Consider the following 21,985-nt stretch of genomic DNA (forward strand, 5'->3'; position numbering starts at 1 on the left):
CTACATTGCGCTGATGTGTCACCGAGCTAACAACCTTAATCGATTCTCTTTTCAGAAGGCCAATATTACAGTTAAGATCCTTTTTTGTTAGTCACTTGAAAGATTCAAGAATTCTGTGAAATACTGGATTTGTTTATTCTTTTGTCTTTCTGACACTGTCATCAAATTTTAAACAAATAAACATTTCGCTTTGCTTGTGGTGAATTAATATACAGCTTTTTGAAAAACAATGGAATAAATGGAGTTTGCCTCGATATTAAAAAAATAATATTGCAGCGCGTTTCGTTTTCCCTGTTAGCATACAGGTAAATGCCCATATATATATTTTTATATATTTTATATTTTTTAGAGTTAGGTTGTTGTAGCTAACGAAAATTGCTGCAGTGTGTGCTGAGCTCTGTAACGTCCGTGGACTATTCCTCGTTGATATAAAAGCATATTCCACCACCTTTCGTTTTCCGTGTTAGCATACAAGTAAGTGCTCCTCCTTCATGATATCTGTCATATAGAGTAAAAGATCAAGGACACAGTACTGCGCCTTTGTGACGAAGTCCTGAGTCCCATGATGTGTGTATGCCAGGTAGCCTGGTAGTCAGTCTGGGCTTGATGTGCTGTCGGTGGCGTCTTCAATAAAATCAGTTGGAAACATAATGTCGTCCAACTTGTGTATGTATGAGTAATGGAGCTCAGGGATCGAAAATGGCCGCTGTTCGAGGCAGCACAACGGGTGATGTCACGTGAAAACAACCCATTGCTGAGTGCCACGTGAGACAGACAGCTTCCGCTTTTACATGTAGTCTTGTGTCAGACTTGAACTAGGTTTTAAACTGGGATCTACAAGCTATGGTTACAGGATGGCTTTTATCGAAGTCCTATTTGTAATCAATTCACGGGACTACCATCTGAAGTTTTGCTGCAAACTCTCTTCCTGCTTTGAAGTGCTGAAATTGTGTGGATATACAAATGGGGAGTGGGGGGGATCCCATAAATTTGGTCTACCTTATTCAGTTCCTGGGGCTTCTTGGTTTAATCAATATATGTCAGAAATTTGGTCCCCACTCTTGGATGCAATGCTATTATTTCACATTGTGCTTCACAGCGTATTTTGGGAAAAATTAACATGTCACGGAAATCGGGCCCGAGGTAAGGGTTAGCATTTTTTGGCTTACCAAGTCGAATTAAAAATCCTTCATGTTACCAGAACTGAAAATAATGTCAAACTTACATGACGAGTTTTAATTCTACATGCCAAACTTTATTGAGAAAACCCCCACCATAATCCAACTTGTAAACCATGTCCGATACACGTTTTGGGAGTACCAAGATGGCAGTCAACTGGCTTCAACCAATCGGCACACCATGAGATATGTATGAGCTATACAGTCTTTTTTTTTAGGTCAGTGACAAACACCCACCACTATGGATGCGCTCGAAACACCTTCCCACCTAATTTCTCTGATTTGCTGAAGACGTAATCATACTATACCTTAGCCAATCAACATTGCTTAGGAGATTGTCTCACCCTCCCCTCCCTTGTCACTCTGCTACACTCATGCACACACGACATGACACACGCTTACAGCTTTTATGGATTTTATTGGTCGGCTTCAATCTTCTTCTTCTTCTTTTCCTTTCGGCTTGTCCCGTTAGGGGTCGCCACAGCGTGTCATCTTTTTCCATCTTAGCCTATCTCCTGCATCTTCCTCTCTAACCCTAACTGCCCTCATGTCTTCCCTCACCACATCCATAAACCTTCTCTTTGGTCTTCCTCTCGCTCTTTTGCCTGGCAGCTCCATTCTCAGCACCCTTCCACCAATATACTCACTCTGTCGCCTCTGAACATGTCCAAACCATCGAAGTCTGCTCTCTCGAATCTTGTCTCCAAAACATCCAACTTTGGCTGTCCCTCAAATAAGCTCATTTCTAATCCTATCCAACCTGCTCACTCCGAGCGAGAACCTCAACATCTTCATTTCTGCTACCTCCAGTTCTGCTTCTTGTTGTTTCTTCAGTGCCACCATCTCTAGTCCGTACATCATGGCCGGCCTCACCACTGTTTTGTAAACTTTGCCCTTCATCCTAGCAGAGACTCTTCTGTCACATAACACACCAGACACCTTCCGCCAGCTGTTCCAACCTGCATGGACCCGTTTCTTCACTTCCTTACCACAGTCACCATTGCTCTGGATTGTTGACCCTAAATATTTGAAGTCCTCCACCTTCACTATCTCTTCCCCCTGGAGCTTCATTCTTCCCCCACACCTCTCATTCACGCACATATATTCTGTTTTACTTCGGCTAATCTTCATTCCTCTCCTTTCCAGTGCATGTCTCCATCTGTCTAATTGTTCCTCTGCATGCTCCCTGCTTTCACTGGATATCACAATATCATCTGCGAACATCATGGTCCAAGGGGATTCCAGTCTAACCTCATCTGTCAGCCTATCCATTACCACTGCAAACAGGAAGGGGCTCAGAGCTGATCCCTGATGCATTCCCACCTCCACCTTAAATTCTTCTGTCACACCGAAGGCACACCTCACCATTGTTCTGCTGCCATCATACATGTCCTATACTATTTTAGCATATTTCTCCGCCACAACGGACTTGCGCATTCAGTACCAAAGTTCCTCTCTTGGTACTCTGTCATAGGCTTTCTCTAGATCCACAAAGACACAATGTAGCTCCTTCCAACCTTCTCTGTACTTTTCCACTAGCATCCTCAAGGCAAATAATGCATCTGTGGTACTCTTTTGAGGCATGAAACCATACTGTTGCTCGCAGATACTTACTTCTGTCCTGAGTTTAGCCTCCACTACTCTTTCCCATAACTTCATTGTGTGGCTCATCAACTTTATTCCTCTATAATTCCCACAGCTCTGAACATCGCCTTTGTTTCGCACAACTCTTTCGCCTTTGTATTGGTCGGGTTCAATATCGTCCATTAATGGGGTGTTGATAATGTTGCAATGTTTCAGTACACATATATTTCAGCAACATTAAAAGTATACAGTTGTATTAAAAATTGCAGTTCTTTAACCTTTCCAGATATTTTCATGGTCATGTGCAGGTAGTCCCATAGATTCAATCAGTGATAACTTTCTTAAAATTATTACCAATATCAGTGGAAGCCTACCTCATACAAACCCAGCAGATGATTGCCTCCTATGCCTTTAGTAGTCTTGACATTTTCCATGGCCAAGGTAAAGTAGATGCCTCTAGTGTCAGACAGGTAGAGGTTATAGGTGTCATTTTGGTTCCACTCTTGCACTGCCGCAAATACCTGCTTTTCATCTGTGCTGACAATGTGTAAATCCTATCAGGGAGCAGGGAGAGATTAAGAGGAGTTATGACCGCAGGGGAGCGAGTACTAAGATTTGAGTATGGTGACCCTGTGGGACATGAGATCAATGATGTGCCAAGACTACAGAGAGTTAATGAGGAATTGCACAATATACTATTCAGTACACTGTAGTTTACAATGTACAACAGCTTGTGATGCACTAAGAAGTATAATTTTCAAAGAAGAGTTCCATTTAAATCTCTGAAATTAACATTGGAGAAAATATTCAACAATGTCATTTGAGTGCAAACATTTAGCATTTTGTGATTTAAGATATATATATATATATATATGCAGTGAAGAAAATAAGTATTTGAACAGCCTGTTTTATTGCAAGTTCTCCCACTTAGAAATCATGGAGGGGTCTGAAATTCTCATTATAGGTGCATGTTTACTGTGAGTGGGATAATCTAAAAAGGAAAATCCAGAAATCACAATGTATGATTTTTTAATGATTTATTTGTCTGATACAGCTGTAAATAAATATTTGAACACCTGTCTATCAGCTAGAATTCTGACCCTCAAAGACCTGTTAGTCCACCTTTAAAAGTCCACCTCCACTCCATGTACTATCCTGAATCAGATGCACCTGTGTGAGGTCATTAGCTGCATAAAGACACCTGTCCACCCCATACAATCAGTAAGACTCAAACTTGTAACATGGTCAAGATCCAAGAGCTCTCCAAAGACACCAGATACAAAATTGTACAACTCCACACGGCTGGAAAGGGCTACGGAGAAATTGCCAAGGAGCTTGGTGAAAAAAGGTCCACTGTTGGAGCAATCATTAGAGAATGGAATAAGTTAAATATGATGGTCAATCTCAATTAGGGTGGAGCACGACAGGACTTGGTCAATGACCTGAAATGAGCTGGGACCACCGTTTCCAAGTTGACCGTTGGTAATACACTAAGACATCATGGTTTGAAATCATGCATGGCATGGAAGGTTCCCCTCGTTAAACCAGCATACGTCGAGGCCCGTATTATGTTTGCCAATGACCATTTGGATGTTACAGAGGAGTCATGGGAAAACGTTTAATGGTCACATGAGACCAAAATGGGACTTTTTGGTCATAATTCCACTAACCGTGTTTGGAGGAAGACAAATGATGAGTTCCATCCCAAGAACACCATCCCTACCGTGAAGCATGGGGGTTATAGCATCATGCTTTGGGGTGTTTTTCTGCACATGGGACAGGACGACTTCACTGTATGAAGGAGAGGATGACTGTGGCCATGTATTGTGAGATTTTGGGGAACAACCTCTTTCCCTCAGTCAGGGCATTGAAGATGGCTGGGTCTTTCAACATGACAATGACCCGAAGCACACAGCCAGGAAAACCAAGGAGTCGCTCTGTAAAAAACAAATAACGGTTCTGGCGTGGCCTAGCCAGTCTCCAGACCTAAACCCAATAGAAAATCTTTGGAGGTAGCTGAAAGTCCCTGTTTCTCAGCAACAGCCCAGAAACCTGTCTAATCTAGAGAAGATGTGTGTGGAAGAGTGGGCCAAAATCCCTTCTGCAGTGTATGCAAACCTGGTGAACAACTACGGGAAACGTTTGACCTCTGTAATTGCAAACAAAGGCTACTGAACTAAATATTACCATTGTTTTTCTCAGGTGTTCAAATACTTATTTGCAGCTGTATCACACAAATAAATCGTTAAAAAAAAATTATACATTGTGATGTCTGGATTTTTGTTTTTAGATTATCTCTCTCACAGTGGACATGCACCTACAATGAAAATTTCAGACCCCTCCATGATTTTTAAGTGGGAGAACTTGCAATATAGCAGGGCGTTCATTTACCATTTTTCTTCACTGTATATATATATATATATATATATATATATATATATATATTATATATATATATATATATATCCACACACAGTCTCCAGAAAATTAGAATACCATTTCAAATTTTATTTCCATAATTCCATTCAAAAAGTTGAACTTTGTAGATAATAGATTCAGAGCCTGCAATTTAAACAGTTTCAAGTATTTATTCTTTATTTTTACATAATTTGGGCATCTACCTCATAAAATCTATGAAATCTGGAATTAAAAAAAAACCTTAGTGTAATCTTGAATAATGGGCTGTTGGGAAGATGTGGTATTCATTGATGCTTTCTAACAGAGATACACCGGAAGATGTTGTGGTATTCATTGATGTTTTCTAACAGAGATACACCGGAAGCACGCTGATATCATATTTGCTTGCAACCGAAAGCTTTCATAGTGAGAGCTCTTAACTTGGAAAATGGCATTTTGGTGCACACATAAGTCAAGTTTTCATTATACTTGTGTGGTATTATCTTAAAGAGGCTGTTTGTCTATTGTGTGATGCACAATGAGATCAAATCACATTCTTTGACCAATTCAGCAACTCTACATTGTGTATACTGTACATTATTATTATAACTTAAGAGAGTTTGGATTTGGAAAAATATACTTTGTCTTTCATGTTAAAACTGTATAACTTGACAGTAAAATATTATTAAAATTATCTTTTGAAAAATAATGCCTCTCTTGCCCTATCTAATGTCTCTAATTAAATTTTTAATATTATTTTATGCTGTAATTGGATGTATGACAAATATAGCCAATCAGACTGTCGAGACAGGAGACGAGACTGAATAGTCTGTTGATTATTTGCACACACATGTGCAGCCTTGCACAAAAGGATAAATATTCTCTTCGCCAGTCTAACTCATGATGTTAGCAACAAAAGTTAAAAATAAGGAATTATACAGCTCTGTATTTCAAATCAAGAGTAAACATTTATAACAACTGCATGAGTTGGGTTCATAAAACACACTATCAATGTCAACATTCTCACTGAGTCTTTTGGTAAGTTGATCACCATTTTTAAACTGATTGTGCATTCCAAACAATATAACATCAGTCCAATACCATTTTATGATCGGAAATATTGCGTGACGAATAAGTCATAGTATAGCAATGTAGCAGCTTTAGAGTTCCGTGCGCTCTAGAACAACGTTAGTGAGCTGAGGGTGTTCCTTTGGTCAGAGACGCAAGGATGGCAGGGGCTGGGAGTAAAGTGGGGCTTCGTTAATATCTTGTTAGTGGTTTGAAAACTGCATACATCACCTTTAAACCATCAAAAAATTGCAAAATTTGTTCCAACCTACCTTTGGTAAGGAATATTTAGGAAGTTTAATTTGGATGAAGACCTCCCTTTTGTAGGAAACATAATATGTGGCTCTTCCAGATGTAGGCACCTAGAAAACATGATTCTAAATTGAACACATACTCCAAATTTGGCAAAATGCATACAAATAAATGCAAGAGCAGCATACCACATTTTTTTCTGGAAGTCATTAGACCAAACAGCTGAAAAATATACATTATTTAAAAATCCCAATTTAAAATACTATCTGATGACATTCCTTTTATATACTGAAGTTATTTGCAGCATGTTTTCATTGAATTAAAAAACTTCTCAAACTTGAAATTCTCCAGCCATCTTTCACCAAAGAGGTGCATCAGCACTGCATCTCTCTTTGTAACCGATACATTCTGAATGTTTGCTAACTAGCCTGGAACACTTTTCAATGTATTATTACTGGTAGTTGTCCTATCCATTCATCTTTTGAGCTACTTACCCTGAGGAGGGGGTCACAGGAGTGCTGGAGCCAATCCTAGCTGTTATCAGGCAGGACGTAGGGTACACCCTGAACTAGTTATCAGCCTATCACAGGGCACATAGAGACAGACAACAGCCACACTCACAATCATACCGAAGGGCAATTTAGAGTCTCCAATGAATACATGGTTTTTGGGATGTGGGAGGAAACCCACACAGGCACAAGGAGAACATGCAAACTCCACACAGGCGGGGCCAGTCCTCAGAACTGTGAGGCTAACGCTGTACAGCTGCATCACCGTGCCGAGAGGGTTGGCCTCACAGTACTGAGGACTTTTCCCCGTGCCTACGTGCGTGGTTTCCTCCCACATCCCAAAAACATGCAACATTAATTGGACACTCTAAATTGCCCCGAGGTGTGATTTTGAGTGCGACTGTTGTCTGTGCCGTGCGATTGGCTGGCAACCAGTTCCGGGTGTACCCTGCCTCCTGACCCATGACACCTGGGATAGGCTCCAGGATTCCCATGTGTGTGTGTGTGTCTCGTGTGGATAAGCGTCTCAGAAAATGGATGGATGGATATAATGGAACAGTGGTGCAACTGTAGAGCTTTGGCCTCAGAGTTCTGAGAACCAAGGTTCAAATTCTGCATCCCCCTGTGTGGAATTTGCATGTTCTCTTAGTGCCTGTATGGTATATCATGAATGCTTGGTCTTGTCTATTTTTGTGAGGTTCTGTTGCAACTACTGGTCACTTGTTTGACATGTAGCAATAAAAAATATATTGGAAATGTGGATCAATCTGGTTAGTCACATTGGACCTCTATTATTTTTACCACTACAACTTCTTCTTTTCCTTTCGGCTTGTCTCGTTAGTGGGGTCACCACAGCGTGTCATCTTTTTCCATCTTAGCCTATCTCGTGCGTCTTTCTGTCTAACCCCAACTTCCCTCATCTCTTCCCTCACCACATCCATCAACCTTCTCTTTGGTGTTCCTCTCACTCTTTTGCCTGACAGCTCCATCCTCAGCACCCTTCTACCAATATATGCACTCTCTTGCCTCTGGACATGTCCAAACCATCAAAGTCTGCTCTCTTTGGCCTTGTCTCCAAAACATCCAACTTTGGCTGTCCCTCTAATCAGCTCATTTCTAATCTCATCCAACCTGCTCACTCCGAGCAAGAATCTCAACATCTTCATTTCTGCTACCTCTAGTTCTGCTTCCTGTTGTTTCTTCAGTGGCACCGTCTCTAATCCGTACATCATGGCCGGCCTCACCACTGTGTTATTTTCTTTTTTTACCACTACTATATACCAAATATTTGTTGTTTTAGTTCTCCAATCAACTTTCACAGGTTTTGTTATCATGCCACCTCCTGTTTGTAACATTTGTCACTAGATAACCCTCATATGATCTTCCTACTGGTTCCTTGTGTAAAATACTTGTTGGAGCTGGACATAAATAACTGTCTTGTTTTGTCTTTTTCTGTCTCTGATTTAATATTACAAAATGACTTTTAGTCTGGCCTTCAGTAAGGGGTGATAACTCATAAGACTTGTACCATTTCCTCCATTTGCAAACACTTTCTTTTCTTTTTGTCATAAAAAGGCACAAAGACAAGATTGGCTCCTTGCTTATGGTGCCAGAAAAAGATTTAGCCAAAACATGCCATCAGAAGTTGGATTCCAGGATTGATCGCTGATCCAGGGCCTTCTCCGCATCCAGGAGTAGTGCACTAGTTCTGCCCTTACCCAAGAATTAGGATGGGGGGCGGGGGGTCCAGCTACCTTCCTGGATTGGCCATCACCTTCGGATTCCAAACGAACCACAACAAAGAACTATGGTAAATAATTAAATCATTTATTTCTTGATATTTTTCGTGGGAACATTCTTGTCTTTGTATTAAGGTGAATTGGTAGTTGCTTTCCCCACATTCTATTGATAAGGTTTGAGCCCTTACTCTAAAGTTCAGTGAGGGGTTCGAACTGGTTGAACTGGATGCCAGCCAATCGCAGGGCACATTGAGAAAAACAGCCACACTCAAAATCACACCTAGGGGCAATTTAGAGTGTCAAATTAATGTTGCATGTTTTTCCGATGTGGGGGGAAACCAGAGTGCCTGGCGAAAACCCACACAGACACGGGGAGAACATGTAAACTCCACACAGGTGGGGCCGAGATTGAACCCTGAACCTCAGAACTGTGAGGCTAACACTTTACAGCTGAGTCACCATGCCACCTATAAGGGAAAAATATGGGCAAAAATCTATAGCCTGGGTGGAGAGGTGGGAAACTGCCTGTGGTTTCCCAGTCACAGGAAGTTTTAAGTATTCGCCAGTAACAATATTTAAAAGAAACATTGGAGGAAAGTAAAAGTAGTTTAAAGAACTAAACAATTGAAATTAAATATTTAGAAGACTAAGAAAAATGGAAATATGATTGACAGAGGCTAATAAGTGAGAGAAGAGTTAAAGAAAATTAGATGAATTTTGAAAGTGAAAAAAGATAAAGAGTGTAAAGAAACTGATGACTGTGTATCTCCTCCTGTGACACTGGATCCGAGGTTGCCTGGTGAAAGACATCGGGGTGATGTCATGACTGGGTACCCCCGTATCCCCCACAAGTCAAACAGCTACCCGAACAACCAAGTGGCGATGACGATCAGTATTCCCCTCTTCTGCATGCGGCACCAGTGCCTCTAACCCATCTGTTCCCACCTCTCTGTCCTCAGTCCCCTTTTCCTTTTCTACCCTCTCCCCTGACCCTCTGCAGGACCTGAAGTGGGAGGAAAACATCAAGTCCATCCTCAAAAAAGCCCACCAAAGGATACACTTCTTGAGGCTTTTGAGGAAGCATGGTCTGCCACAAGTGCTGCAAAAAAGGACAAACTCTGACTGCAGCGGACAACCAAAACTGCTAACTGCTATTGTTGGCACCACTCTATTGTCGGTACCACTCTACCAACCCACCCTTGAGGACTTGAACGCCACTCGAACTAGGACAAGAGCGGACAGGAGCCTATTGGATCCTCCACATCCTGGTCACCAGCTCTTATGTTTCCTTACATCGGGTAGGCGCTACCAATCAATGCATATCAAAACTAGCAGGCATTCCAACAGTCTAATCACTCCTGCTGTTAAGTTATTAAATTCTTTAACAGCTAACCTACAATTCCACATCCTGACAGTTTTCTACCTTAAGTTGTTGTTGTCACACCCTGCTGGGCCAATCAGTATTAATATTACATGCAAAAGACTATCGTACGACTCGTCACTTTAAACTGCATACACTCCTTGAACCTTGACACCCTTTCCATCATAATAATTGCACTGGACTGTCACTCTAATGGGCACTCTAAATGCTCTTAAAGCTAAATGACACAACTTTGCACAACTGTCAGTTTTTATCAGGAAATAAAGTTTCATGTCAATTGACTATTGTCTTTTGTTCTTGTTAGTTCATTTGTTCTGTTCTTCATACTCAACACACGGGGGCCATTCAATAAATATGGTGATTTTTTTTGTATCGGTACTCCTAATACAGAAAGAAGCTTACTTTTTAAAATGTTTCATGTAGTCTCCAACCACTTTCACACACTTTTCCCATCTGTGCACAAGCTTCCATATTCCCTCCGCGTAAAAAAACTTTGGACTGATGTCTCAGTCAGATGCTCACAATACTTTTGACCTCACGATCACTTTCAAACTTTGTGGCTCTCGTGAACGCTTTCAAGGTGCCAAGCAGGTGAAAGGAATGGTGAAGGGGCAAGGTCTGGGCTGTCAGGGGTTTGAGCAAGCAGTTCCCAGCCCAGCTCGTTAATGGTCGGCACTGTTTGGGCTTATGTGTGAGGCCTTGCATTGTCATGATGCAAGATGACGCTTTCTGACTGATGACCCCTCTGTTTGTTCTTTGTCTTTTTTGGGATGCCTCAGCAGTATTGGACAGTAGTTGGCACTGTTGACACAGCTTCCTTTCTCAAGGAATGAAATGGTGATTGAGCCTTGCATATCCCAAAAAACAGTGAGGATCACCTTCCTCGTGGCCTGCCGGGACTTGAACTTCTTCTCCACTGGAGAGCCTGCATGCTTCCACTCCATGGACTGCCGTTTGGACTCAGGCTCATAGTGCCAAACCCATGTCTCGTCACATGTGACCAGCTTCTTCAGAAACTCATCACAATCTCTCAAAGTGGGAGAGAAACTGCTGGGACAACTCAACACTTCGCTGTTAGTACTCTGTAATAATAATCTTTGGCACGCACTGGCATCTGACCTTCGAGTAGCCATGGTCATCCTGGACATTTTTGTGTGTTCCAAGTCCTTACAATGTCATCCACTGTCACCCTTCTGTCAGACTGAATGAGGTCATTGACCTATTCGATCATCTTGGGAGACCTCCCCTTCTGAAAGCCTCTCAGGCTTGTCTTCATCCTCAACACTGCTCTGTCCTTCTTTAAATGATTTAGCCCATGTGTAGACATTTTTTTCCGCTGAAACATGCGGCACCATGCGACATTCCCCTATGAATTTCAACTGATTTGCACCCTTCAGCAACAAAAATTTGATAACTGACCGCCGTTCAATCCTGGAGCATGCTTCCTGGTCGGCCATCTTTTATAATCGCCAAAACTCCCAAAGTTTTTTTTTTTTTAATCAGCAAAAGAAATTAAATTCATGTGAAGATTAACTAAAACAACCATATTAAAAAAGTAAGCTTCTATCTGTATTAAAAGTCACTTTATTTTTTGAATGACCCTTGTATATGTCGTATCAGGGAAGCACCAATTATCGGAGACAAATTCCTTGTGTGTTGTTACATACTTGGCCAATAAAACTGGTTCTGATTATGATTCTGAACTTGAAGGAAAATTCAACCGGTGATATAACTGAACTAACACAGACATGCACAAACAAAGGACTGACAAGAACTAAAAGAAAGCAGGGAGTTAAATAAATAGATTGTCAGACAACAAGAAACACCTGTGCAAGACACAGGTGGCTGGAAGGAGGTGTTCGGTAGATGGTTGTCAGGTTTGACCCCTAACCGCTGGACTAATATAAAAATGACAGGGACAGTTAGGCTCATGAGGAAGACGGGCTCGGTTGACCAGCTGCACCTCCGAACCACGTTCTGAGTCAGCCTCACCATTGTGCCTCTTTTTATTGCTTTCTCAGGTCAAAAGGTTACAAAGTTACAAATTCACTAAGTACAAATGGTGAAACAGATGGCAACACCAACATCAACACAAACACTAAAGTAAACATTTCTTCAAAGCTGCAGCAGTGTCCTGATAAACCTGCTAGAGATTAGCAGGTCATCTGATTTAAAGCATGTTTATGGTGTTCTGCTTGAAGTCAGCAGTGGGGCATCGCCTTTCTTTGTGTCGTTGGGTCACACACCCGGTCACAAAAATAATGATTTGGGCAAGGATGATAGAAACAAATGCAGGATAAAACAATAATTCTAAGAGGGTAAAAATGAACAGGTGGACACAGCTAATAAAATAAGCACACAAGACATAAAAAACTTGGAACACAGGAATATATGAAACAAACGTGAGGTCGTACCTCCTTGCCACTTTGTTATATACCTGTCTGTGGAAGTGTAGAGATTAAGGAAGACATTGAAGATAGCAAATCATTGGATTGGAGAATATATTCTCCTCTTTACTCAACATCCAATTAAAATTATGTCACCACCTTTCCATCGCAGCACGCATCGCCTTGTCTGTAACAATGTGCAACAAATGGGTTCCCTTATTTTTAAGACCTGAAATAAAGCAACATTTTTAATATACAGTATTGACAAAAAACATCTTTGAAAACCTATAGGAATATTTATTTTAATTTTAAGATGTCATGAAAATTAAATAATGTTCTACCACCAGAGAGAGGGTAGAGTACCTCAATCTACCCCAATGTGAATTCTGTCAAAATGGGATTGGCTATTCACTAGACTACGATGTCATTCTGTCAGTAGGCAGTAATCTTCTCCGAGGGGAAGTAAGACCTACAGCCAAGTCAGTCAGGGTTTTGCTGAATTCTGAATTGGGAGTGGTGTCTGGCATTGGCACCTGAGTAGGCTGAAGTGTGCCTAGAACACTGTCCATTTCCAGAGGTTTCTCCTGAAGTTCCAGAGGGAATGAATGTTGCTCCTGACGGACCTCGGGCTCTGGAATGATGGATGGTACAGAGTCCTCCGCTTGTCCTGAAATGGGCAGTAACTGATCGATATGCCTCCTCAAAATTAACTGATCATTGGTTTCTACAGTGTATGACATAGAACTTGTTTTTCTAATCACTGTCGCAGGTGTCCACTTAACACCAATGGTAGAGTTTCTGGCCAGTACCGTCTCGCCAACTGTGAACGACCATAACTTTGCCCTCGCCTGGTTTTCAACTTGAGCTTTCTGTTGAAGGTGTACAATCTCTTTGGTCTTTTTAGTCCTCAAGTGACCAAGTCGAGTGCAGAGCATATTCTTGAACATAGAGAAAGTGGGAGACACCATTGTTGTAGCATGTGGCGTGTTCCTGTAAGACAACAGAAAAGCACCGAGGCGTTGGTTGAGGAACAGAGATTTGTGTGGATTTGAGCACTTGCTTCATATTTTGTACACATTTTCTTGCAAGCCAATTCATAGCAGGATAATAAGGTGCAGATTTAATGTGTTGAATACCATTTTCTTCCATGAATATTCTGAGCTCCTCTGACAATACTTAGTTGTTGACACTAGACTAGTTGTTGAGGAAGACCAAATCGGCTGAAGATAGACTTGAGCTCTTCAATAGTTCTCTCTGCAGAGGTGGTCTACAAGAGAACTACTTATGGCCATTTACTATGAGCATCAACTACCACTAAGAATATCCTGTTTTCCAATGGTCCTTCAAAGTCAATGTGAACTCTCTGCCACGGTCCCTCTGGTCAGCTCCATGGATGCAAAGGAGCCAGATGTGGAAGTTTTCTCACTTTTTGACTGTCAGTCACAACTTAGCTTTTTCTTCTATGGCTGTATCCAGGCCAGGGCACCAAAAATAACTCCAGGCCATTTTCTTCATTCACACCATTCCACAGTGTCCCGGAAGAATCACTAGCTCTCGAAGCGGAGGTGGAATGGTGACACAGTAGCTCCATAAAAGGCATCCATTTTGGACTCAAAGTTCATCTCGTCACATCAGATATGGTTTGAAAGTGGGTGTCATTTCTCCTCTCCGACCCCAAGTGATGATTTTAACAATCTCGGACAAAACAGTCCGAATACTGTACATTTCTTCTCGTGAGCTGAGGTGACTGGAGCTGCTGTAACGTCCTTGAAATATAATATCAGCCTGCACAGGCTCAGCATGTGTAACAGGTAAAGGAAGTCTAGAGAGTCAAAATTTTGATGGTGGCCAGCGTTTCTGTACTTGATGACATACTGATAGTCTGACAACAGCAGAGCCCATCACTGCATACAGCTGATTGCCAGCGATGGATTGCCCCAAATAAACCCAAACATACAGCGAAGAAAATAAGTATTTGAACACCCTGCTATATTGCAAGTTTTCCCACTTAGAAATCATGGAGGGCGTGAAATTTTCATCGTAGGTACATGTTCACTGTGAAAGAAATAATCTAAAAAGAAAAATCCAGAAATCACAATGTATGATTTTTTTCAGGATTTATTTGTGTGTTACAGCTGCAAATACTGTAGGTATTTGAACACTTGGGAAAACCAATGTTAATACTTGGTACAGTAGCCTTTGTTCACAATTACAGAGGTCAGACATTTCCTGTAGTTGTACATCAGGTTTGCACACACTGCAGGAGGGATTTTGACCCAATCCTCCACACAGATCTTCTGTAGATCATGCAGGTTTCTGGGCTGTCGCTGAGAAACATGGAGTTTCAGCTCTCTTCAAAGATTTTCTATTGGGTTTAGGTCTGGAGACTGGCTAGGCAACATCAGAAACTTGATATGCTTCTTACGGAGCCACTCCTTGGTTTTCCTGGATGTGTGCGTCATGTCATTTTCATGTTGAAAGACCCAGCCATGACCCATCTTCAATGCTCTGATTGAGGCAAAGAGGTTGTTCCCCAAAATCTCACAATACATGGCCACGGTCATTCTCATCCCGGGATGGCCACAGCTGTTTCGAGCCTGTGCAGCAGTGACGAACGACCGGCCGCCGAGCCACGCCCACGTCACGGTAGCAACCAACCCGCTACCGAGCCAAGTCTACGACACGGTGGTGACTGACTTCTTGGCGAACCATGCCAACGCCACGGTAGCAACTGACCTGCTACCAAACCAAGCGAACGTCGCGGTAGCCACCGATGTGCTCCCGAGCTAAGCCCACGTTGCGGTGGTAACTGACCTGCTGCCACACTACACCCATGTCGCGGTGGCGACAGACTTCCAAGTGAACCATGTTCCTTTGAACCACAATCCTGTCCAGGCGGAGGCGAAGGCTCGTCGGCCACATCACGTTTCTATCCAGGCGGCAGCGAAGGCTCGTTGTCCACATCACGTTCCTGTCCATGCGGTGGCAAAGGCTCGTCGGCCGCTGCACGTTCCTGTCCAGGTGGCGGCGACGGCTTGTCGGCCGCTCCACGTTCCTGTCCAGGCGGCGGCAAAGGCTTGTTGGACGCGCCATGTTCCTGTCCAGGCGGCAGCGACAACTCGTCGGCCGCCCCATCGTTCCTGTCCAGGTGGCAGCGACATTACGGTCGCCTTCATTCCGGTGCTGGCGGCGACAGGTATTTGGTATTTTCTTACATTCCTGTCCAGACGGTGATTGGCCCGTGGACGCTATCTGCTCCTGCTTTGACGACGACCCGTCCTCGGCTGCCCCACGCTCCTCTCTTGACGGTGACTGGCACGCGGCAGCCTCACGCTCCTGTCTCGACAGCGACAGGTAAATAGCTGCCTCACATCCCTGTCTCGACAGCGGCCGCCTCCCTCTCCTACTTCAATGTCGACCGGTCCGTGGCTGTCCGACCACACTTTAAGGGCAACCGTGCCCGGCCACCTCACGACCAAGCCTCAGCGGCGACTGGTCCCGGCCGCCTCACGACCAGAGCTCGGCGAAGACCAGTCCCCGGCTGCCTCATTAACAAAACCCAGCAGCAACCGATCCCCGGCCACCTCATGATCAAACCTCAGCGGCGACTGGTCCCCGGCCACCTAAAGACCAGAACTCGGCGACAACTGGTCCCCGGCCACCTCACGACCAAGCCTCTGCGGTGACTGGTCCCCGGCCGCCTCACGACCAGAACTCGGCGAAGACCAGTCCCCGGCTGCCTCATGAACAAAACCCAGCAGCAACCGATCCTCAGCCATCTCATGACCAACCTTCGCTGGTGACTGATCCCCGGCTGCCTCCCGACCTAGCCTCGGCGGCGACCATTACACTGTCGCCTCACGACCAAGCCATGGCAGCGATCATTCCAAGGCCGCCTCATGACCAAGCCTCGGCGGCGACTGGTCCCCGGCCATCTCACGACCAGAACTTGGTGGCGACCGGTCCCCGGCCGCCTTACGACCAAAACCCTTAGGGACCCTGGTGCGTGGTGTCCTGGCCGACCTCCTGACCTTCTTAGCTGGACTCCTCATTTTGGGTGGCCTATAAAGCCACCAGACGGACTGGGGTTAGAGTGTTTGTGCCCTCCCCCGGGCCCTCTTCAGCCCTCCCCTGGTCATGTTTTGTCTGTCATGACCAAGGCTGGACCATGGCCAAGAGGGGCATGGCCTGGCCACCGCTCCAAGTGGTTTCATCTCTGACACCTGTCACCGCTCATAGCTGTGTCACACGAGGCACTGTGATTAGACAATGTATTTAAGTTGGAGTTTTTCACTGTTTTTTGCCAGTTCGTTGAGTATGCTTTCCCACATCCGGGGTTACTACACCACTGCGCCATTATAGCCCAGTCACCCTTTTGGTTATGCTCTTTAGTTGACTCATAGTTATCAGACATTGTTTCCTGTGTTTTGGATCCTGCAATCTTGGACTGTGTTGTCGTGCACAACTTTCATTTAAAATAAAACCCACTGAACATCATGTCCTCGTCTTGGAATCCTGCATTTGCACCATTGGCGCGTGACACATTTGTCTCATTAGCCATTATACTAAAATACTAGAAGGGAGATGCAGTACTGTATGTAGAAATATAAATCCATCCATCCAGATTCCATACTGCTTATCCTCACCTCACCTAGGATTGTGAGCATGCTTGAGCCTATTCGAGCTATCTTTAGGCGAGAGGTTGGGTACACCCTTAACATATAAACAAACAACCATTCATATTAACAATCACACCAACGGCCAATTTAGAGCCTTCAAATAACCTACCATGCATATTTTGGGGATGTGGGAGGAAGCTGGAGAACCAGGAGGAAACCCACACAGGCACATGGAAAACATGCAAACTCCACATAGGAAAGGCAAAATTTGAACTTGGGTCCCAGATTTGCTAACCAGTCGGCCACTGTGCTGGCAATATTTTTTTTAGGAATTTTTCTGCAATATCTGCCATTCGCACAGTTGCATTTTTTTAGAATAGGAGAAAAACTGGGTATTGTATTGAGGTGGGCTGTTGTTATTGTTGAAACAACTGAAAAATATATTTCATTAATAATGAAACCCTTGCTATCTCAAAGTATTAGGCTATTCCTACTTTTTCTGGTCTCATTTTTATAATGTGCACTACTGAACTTCACCACTGTGTATTGTTCAGGAAATAACTTTACAGTATATAAATCTGGTATATGGTATGACCTTTGGCCCTTATTGATAAAAAAAAAAAATACAAAATGTATCCAAAAAAAAGCCAAGGCCTTGTAATACACACCTGAATGAATATATAGTCATCCTGAACGACTAATGAACTGATGTCAATGGATCCAGGAAAGGGGTAGTTCTTGTTGGCTTCTGTGCACTTGTGCACTCTGCACGTGATGTACTGGACACCTGTATTTTGTAAAAATAGTAAGTCTGAGGCCTTCGTAATGTTACCATAATATACATCCTGTTAAGAGATGTGAGAAGGGATGAGGACCATCACAGGCAGCAAAATGAGTCAACAGAGGGCAAAGGGAACCGGTCCAACCAACAACAGATTTGAGTGTAATGTAAATTTGTAATCAGAATAGCTTTGATTCTCTTAATCTTCAGTTTGTCTTTTGATGCTGTATTTGATGTTTTTTTATGTTAAAAGTCAAGTGAGGATAAAGTTACATTTCTGCATATATATGATTGACTTTTTGATATGTATCCATCATTTACTTGATCTAATTCCCTGTCACTCAGGTGGTTTCAAATTAGCACATCAGTTCCATGTTGAGTAAATGCCACAACTGAAATCACAGACACTCTGGTTGTTTGTTATCGTGTCGTACAACAATGCTGATAATCAGCTACATGACTGCAATGTCATTTGCTTGCATTAACATGTACAGCATTGTCAGAGTTTGGTTCTTGCTGTTAGAGAGTGGAGAAGACAAACCATATTAATTGGGAGAAATGCACAGTTTATTTGCAAAGCATGCTCTGTAGCTGTTGCCATAGAAACGTTTTATTTATTCATGCATGTGAAGCATTAACTCACTTCCATCTGGCGTGTGAGCCTCCATGTGGACAAGATCTGGCTCCTTGTCTACCCCTGACACAGACCTGGGAGAATATGACGGATAAAAGGGCTAGTTGACATGTTGGTAATGAGCCAAAATTGACAGAAATGTCTTTAATTTATTGCAAACACATTCATTTCAATTTTTGACCACACTTGTGGAAGAGTGGGCTAGTGAATGAATGAATGCCCTTCATTGTCATCAAACGAAACTGCAATTATATTGGAGAGCTTCTTCTTCATCAGTGCATACATACAAGCAAAAATAAATGAAATAAATAAAAACAAGAATAAAAATAAAAATGTATGTGTAAAATGGAAGTCATATAAAGTATTGCTAAAGATATTGAAATCCGCTTGCCTATGCATTAATAGCACGGGAGTTCAGGGGGGTGATGGCTCTTGGGAAAAACTGTTCCTTAGTGTGTTAGTCCTTGCTTTGGTGCATCTGTAACACCTTCCAGATGGCAGGAGCTCAAACAGTTAAGATGGTGTGGAGTGCCCATAATGATGTTCCTGAGCTCGGCTGTGGCACTGAGAGGAAAAAATGCCTGCCACGAAGGGGAGAGGCAAACCAATGATCTTTTGTGCTGCTTTAATTGGCCTCTGAACCCTCTGTCGGCCTCAGTGCAGCTCCCATACCAAATGGAGACACAGTGGGTCAGCAGGGTCTTAATAGTTAAGTGGTAGAAGTGATACAAAAACTGCAATTTCTTAAAACAAATGGGGGAAAAAAAATAAAATAATGGGCAGCACAGAGGTGAAATTGATGAGATATTTGGCCTCACAGTTCTGAGGACCGGGGTTCAAATCCCGGCCCTGCCTGTATGGAATTTGCATGTTGCGTGGGTTTTCTGCAGGCACTTCAGTTTCCTCCCACATCCCAAAAAAACAGGCATTAATTAAAGACTTTAAATTGCCTTTAGGTGTGATTGGGAGCAGGACTGTCTCGATGTGCCCTGTGATTGGCTGGCAAGTGGTTTAGGATGTACCCTGCCTCCTGCCCTATGATAGCTGGGATAGGCTCAAGCACTACTGCGGCCCTTGTGAGGATAAGTGGCTCAGAAAATGGATGGATGGATGAACAACCCGGTTTATTGCAAAAACACCTTGATTTTAATTGGGATAATTTGTTGATTCACTTCTTTAAGAACAAAGGCGATGTTCGGAACTGTGGAAACTAGAGAGGAAAAAAGATGATGAGTCACACAATGAAATTATGGGAAAGAGTAGTGGAGGCTTACTCAGGTCAGAAGTAAGTATATGTGAGCAACAGTATGGTTTCATGCCTAGAAAGAGGACCACAGATGCATTATTTGACTTGAGGATCCTTGTGGAAAAGTACAGAGAAGGTCAGAAGGAGTGACATTGTGTTGTTGTACACCTAGAGAAAGCCCATGACAGAGTACCAAGAGAGGAACTCCTTTTCCTTTTCTCCTTTTTGTAACATCCATGTAAATAAGGGGCCTCTTAAAACTAAATAAATAGAAGTGCTGAGGAGAGGATAATCAGAGAATGCAGTGGTGAATTGTACGAGACAGTTCCTCTCCTTTCTCCTCGCGAGACTTGAACTGATGTCTTTGCTTCCTTTTTTGTCCTGTTTAATGAATGTCTGATTGGTGAACCTGACAACAGTGGTTGTAAAAGTGGATGCGAAAGGAACACCCACGAGTAGGTATATAGAGCCGTTATGTGCATTGTGCAAAACAACATCGGTTTGGCTAAGATCCCTTGAAAATGGCAACAACAACGAGACACGGTTACGAAGCACAGTTCAAACTGCAAGCTATCAGTTACACGGAGGAGTATCAGAATCAGAATCAGCTTTATTGGCTGTGTAAAAACACACAAAGAATTTTTTTCAGTGCTGCCCTGGTATGACATTCAGAACAAAGAACAACCATGTAACAAGAACAAAAAACAAGAGACACATATGTGCAAGATGTACCGTCTTCTTCATTTAGAACAGGTAAAAGATCAGAGTGTGTCAATGTCCCACACTGTGTTACGTTTGTACTGAGTGCCTTTACCCGTTTGTGGTTTCCGTTATAAACCAGTGCAATGACAATTGTGCAAAGGGAGCAGTTTAAAGTGATGAATCATGCGATAGTCTACAAAATATATTCTGAATACTAATATTGATTCGACCAGCAGGATGTGAGTGTGTGTCCCAACAATGGCACAAGGCAGAAATATAGTAGGTTCGCTGATCAAGAATTTAATGACATAACTGCCAGAGGGGGAAAAAAAAAAAAACTTTTAGAATGCCTGCTAGTTTTGACTTGCATTTATCTGTTGCACTTTCCGGATGGCAGGAGCTGGAAGAGCTGGTGGCTAGGATGTGCAGGGTCTGAATGGTTCCTGCCCGCTCTGGACCTAGTTCACGTTGCGTGCAAGTCTTCAATAGTGGGTAGAGTTTTGATTGTCCGTTGTAGTATGAGTTTTTTGTTGCGGCTCCAAACCACACCGTGATGGAGTTACATAGTACTGATTGGATGACTGCTATGTAGAACTGTCTCAGCAGCACTTGTGACAGGCCGTGCTACCTCAGAAGCCACAAGAAGAACATTCTTTTGCTGGGCTTTTTTGAGGATGGAGTTGATGTTCGTCTCCCACTTCAGGTCCTTTGAGACTGTAATTCCTAAGGCCTTGAAAGTCTTGACGGTTGACACAAGACAGTTGGACAGGGTCAGAGGTACCTGTGGCGAAGGATACCGCCTGAAGTCTACAATCATTTCTACAGTCTTTAGAGTGTTCAACGCCAGGTTGTGTTGTCTCGCCACTTCCTCTCAATATGCAGACTCGTCGCTGTCTTTGATGAGGCCAATGACCATGGCGTCATCTAACCTTTTACAGTTAGATTCCTCATGGTGCAGTCATTTGTGTAGTGCAAGAAGAGCAGAGGGGAGAGGACACACCCTTGGGGATCCCGGGTGCTGATAGTGCACGTGGATGAGGTGGTGTCCCCCTGCCTCACATGATGTGTCCTGCCTGTCGGGAAGTAGTCGATCCACCGGGGGATGGCAGGCAAGACGCTGAGCTCGAGAAGTTTGGAGGAGAGGAGTTCAGGGATGATGGTCTTAAACACACAGCTGAAGTCCAAGAACAGGATCCTCACATAGGTACCCTCACTGGTGAGATGTTCAAGGATGAAGTGCAGACCCATTTTGACGGCATTATCCACAGAGCTGTTCACTCGATAGGTAAACTGCAGTGGGTTTAGGTGGGGACCTGTGATGCTCTTGAGGTGGTCAAGCACAAGGCGTTCAAAGCACTTCATGACCGCAGATGTCATTAAGACCTGAGAATGGGAATGGGAATTCTGTAGCTGCAAGTGAATTCAAGATCAACAAATCCATGGTTCCCAGTGGGGTAAGCAGGAAAACGAGCTTCACCAAGTTAAGAAGATGAATCTGAGTTACCGCA

At 43.2% G+C, this 21,985-nt stretch overlaps 1 protein-coding gene and 1 long non-coding RNA gene across 6 annotated transcripts in view; one reads left to right on the forward strand and one right to left on the reverse strand.

Annotated features, from left to right (window-relative positions):
- sorcs3a (sortilin related VPS10 domain containing receptor 3a) overlaps positions 1-21,985 on the reverse strand; it is a 294,433-nt gene that overhangs the window by 80,144 nt on the left and 192,304 nt on the right. For all 5 annotated transcript variants that reach the window (XM_061830272.1, XM_061830273.1, XM_061830271.1 and 2 more), the window contains 4 exons: positions 18,539-18,603; positions 17,783-17,901; positions 6,500-6,589; positions 3,137-3,316 (listed from right to left, as the gene is read on the reverse strand). In XM_061830272.1, the coding sequence (XP_061686256.1) occupies positions 3,137-3,316; positions 6,500-6,589; positions 17,783-17,901; positions 18,539-18,603 (454 nt within the window). The remainder of the gene's footprint in view (positions 1-3,136; positions 3,317-6,499; positions 6,590-17,782; positions 17,902-18,538; positions 18,604-21,985) is intronic.
- Positions 629-21,985, forward strand: part of LOC133506288 (uncharacterized) — a 35,785-nt gene continuing 14,428 nt past the window's right edge. Inside the window, exon 1 of the long non-coding RNA XR_009796463.1 lies at positions 629-765. This is a non-coding gene — a long non-coding RNA (uncharacterized LOC133506288). The remainder of the gene's footprint in view (positions 766-21,985) is intronic.

The sequence above is a fragment of the Syngnathoides biaculeatus genome, chromosome 9, assembly GCF_019802595.1.
Source record: "Syngnathoides biaculeatus isolate LvHL_M chromosome 9, ASM1980259v1, whole genome shotgun sequence".
Classification (NCBI taxonomy): domain Eukaryota; kingdom Metazoa; phylum Chordata; class Actinopteri; order Syngnathiformes; family Syngnathidae; genus Syngnathoides; species Syngnathoides biaculeatus.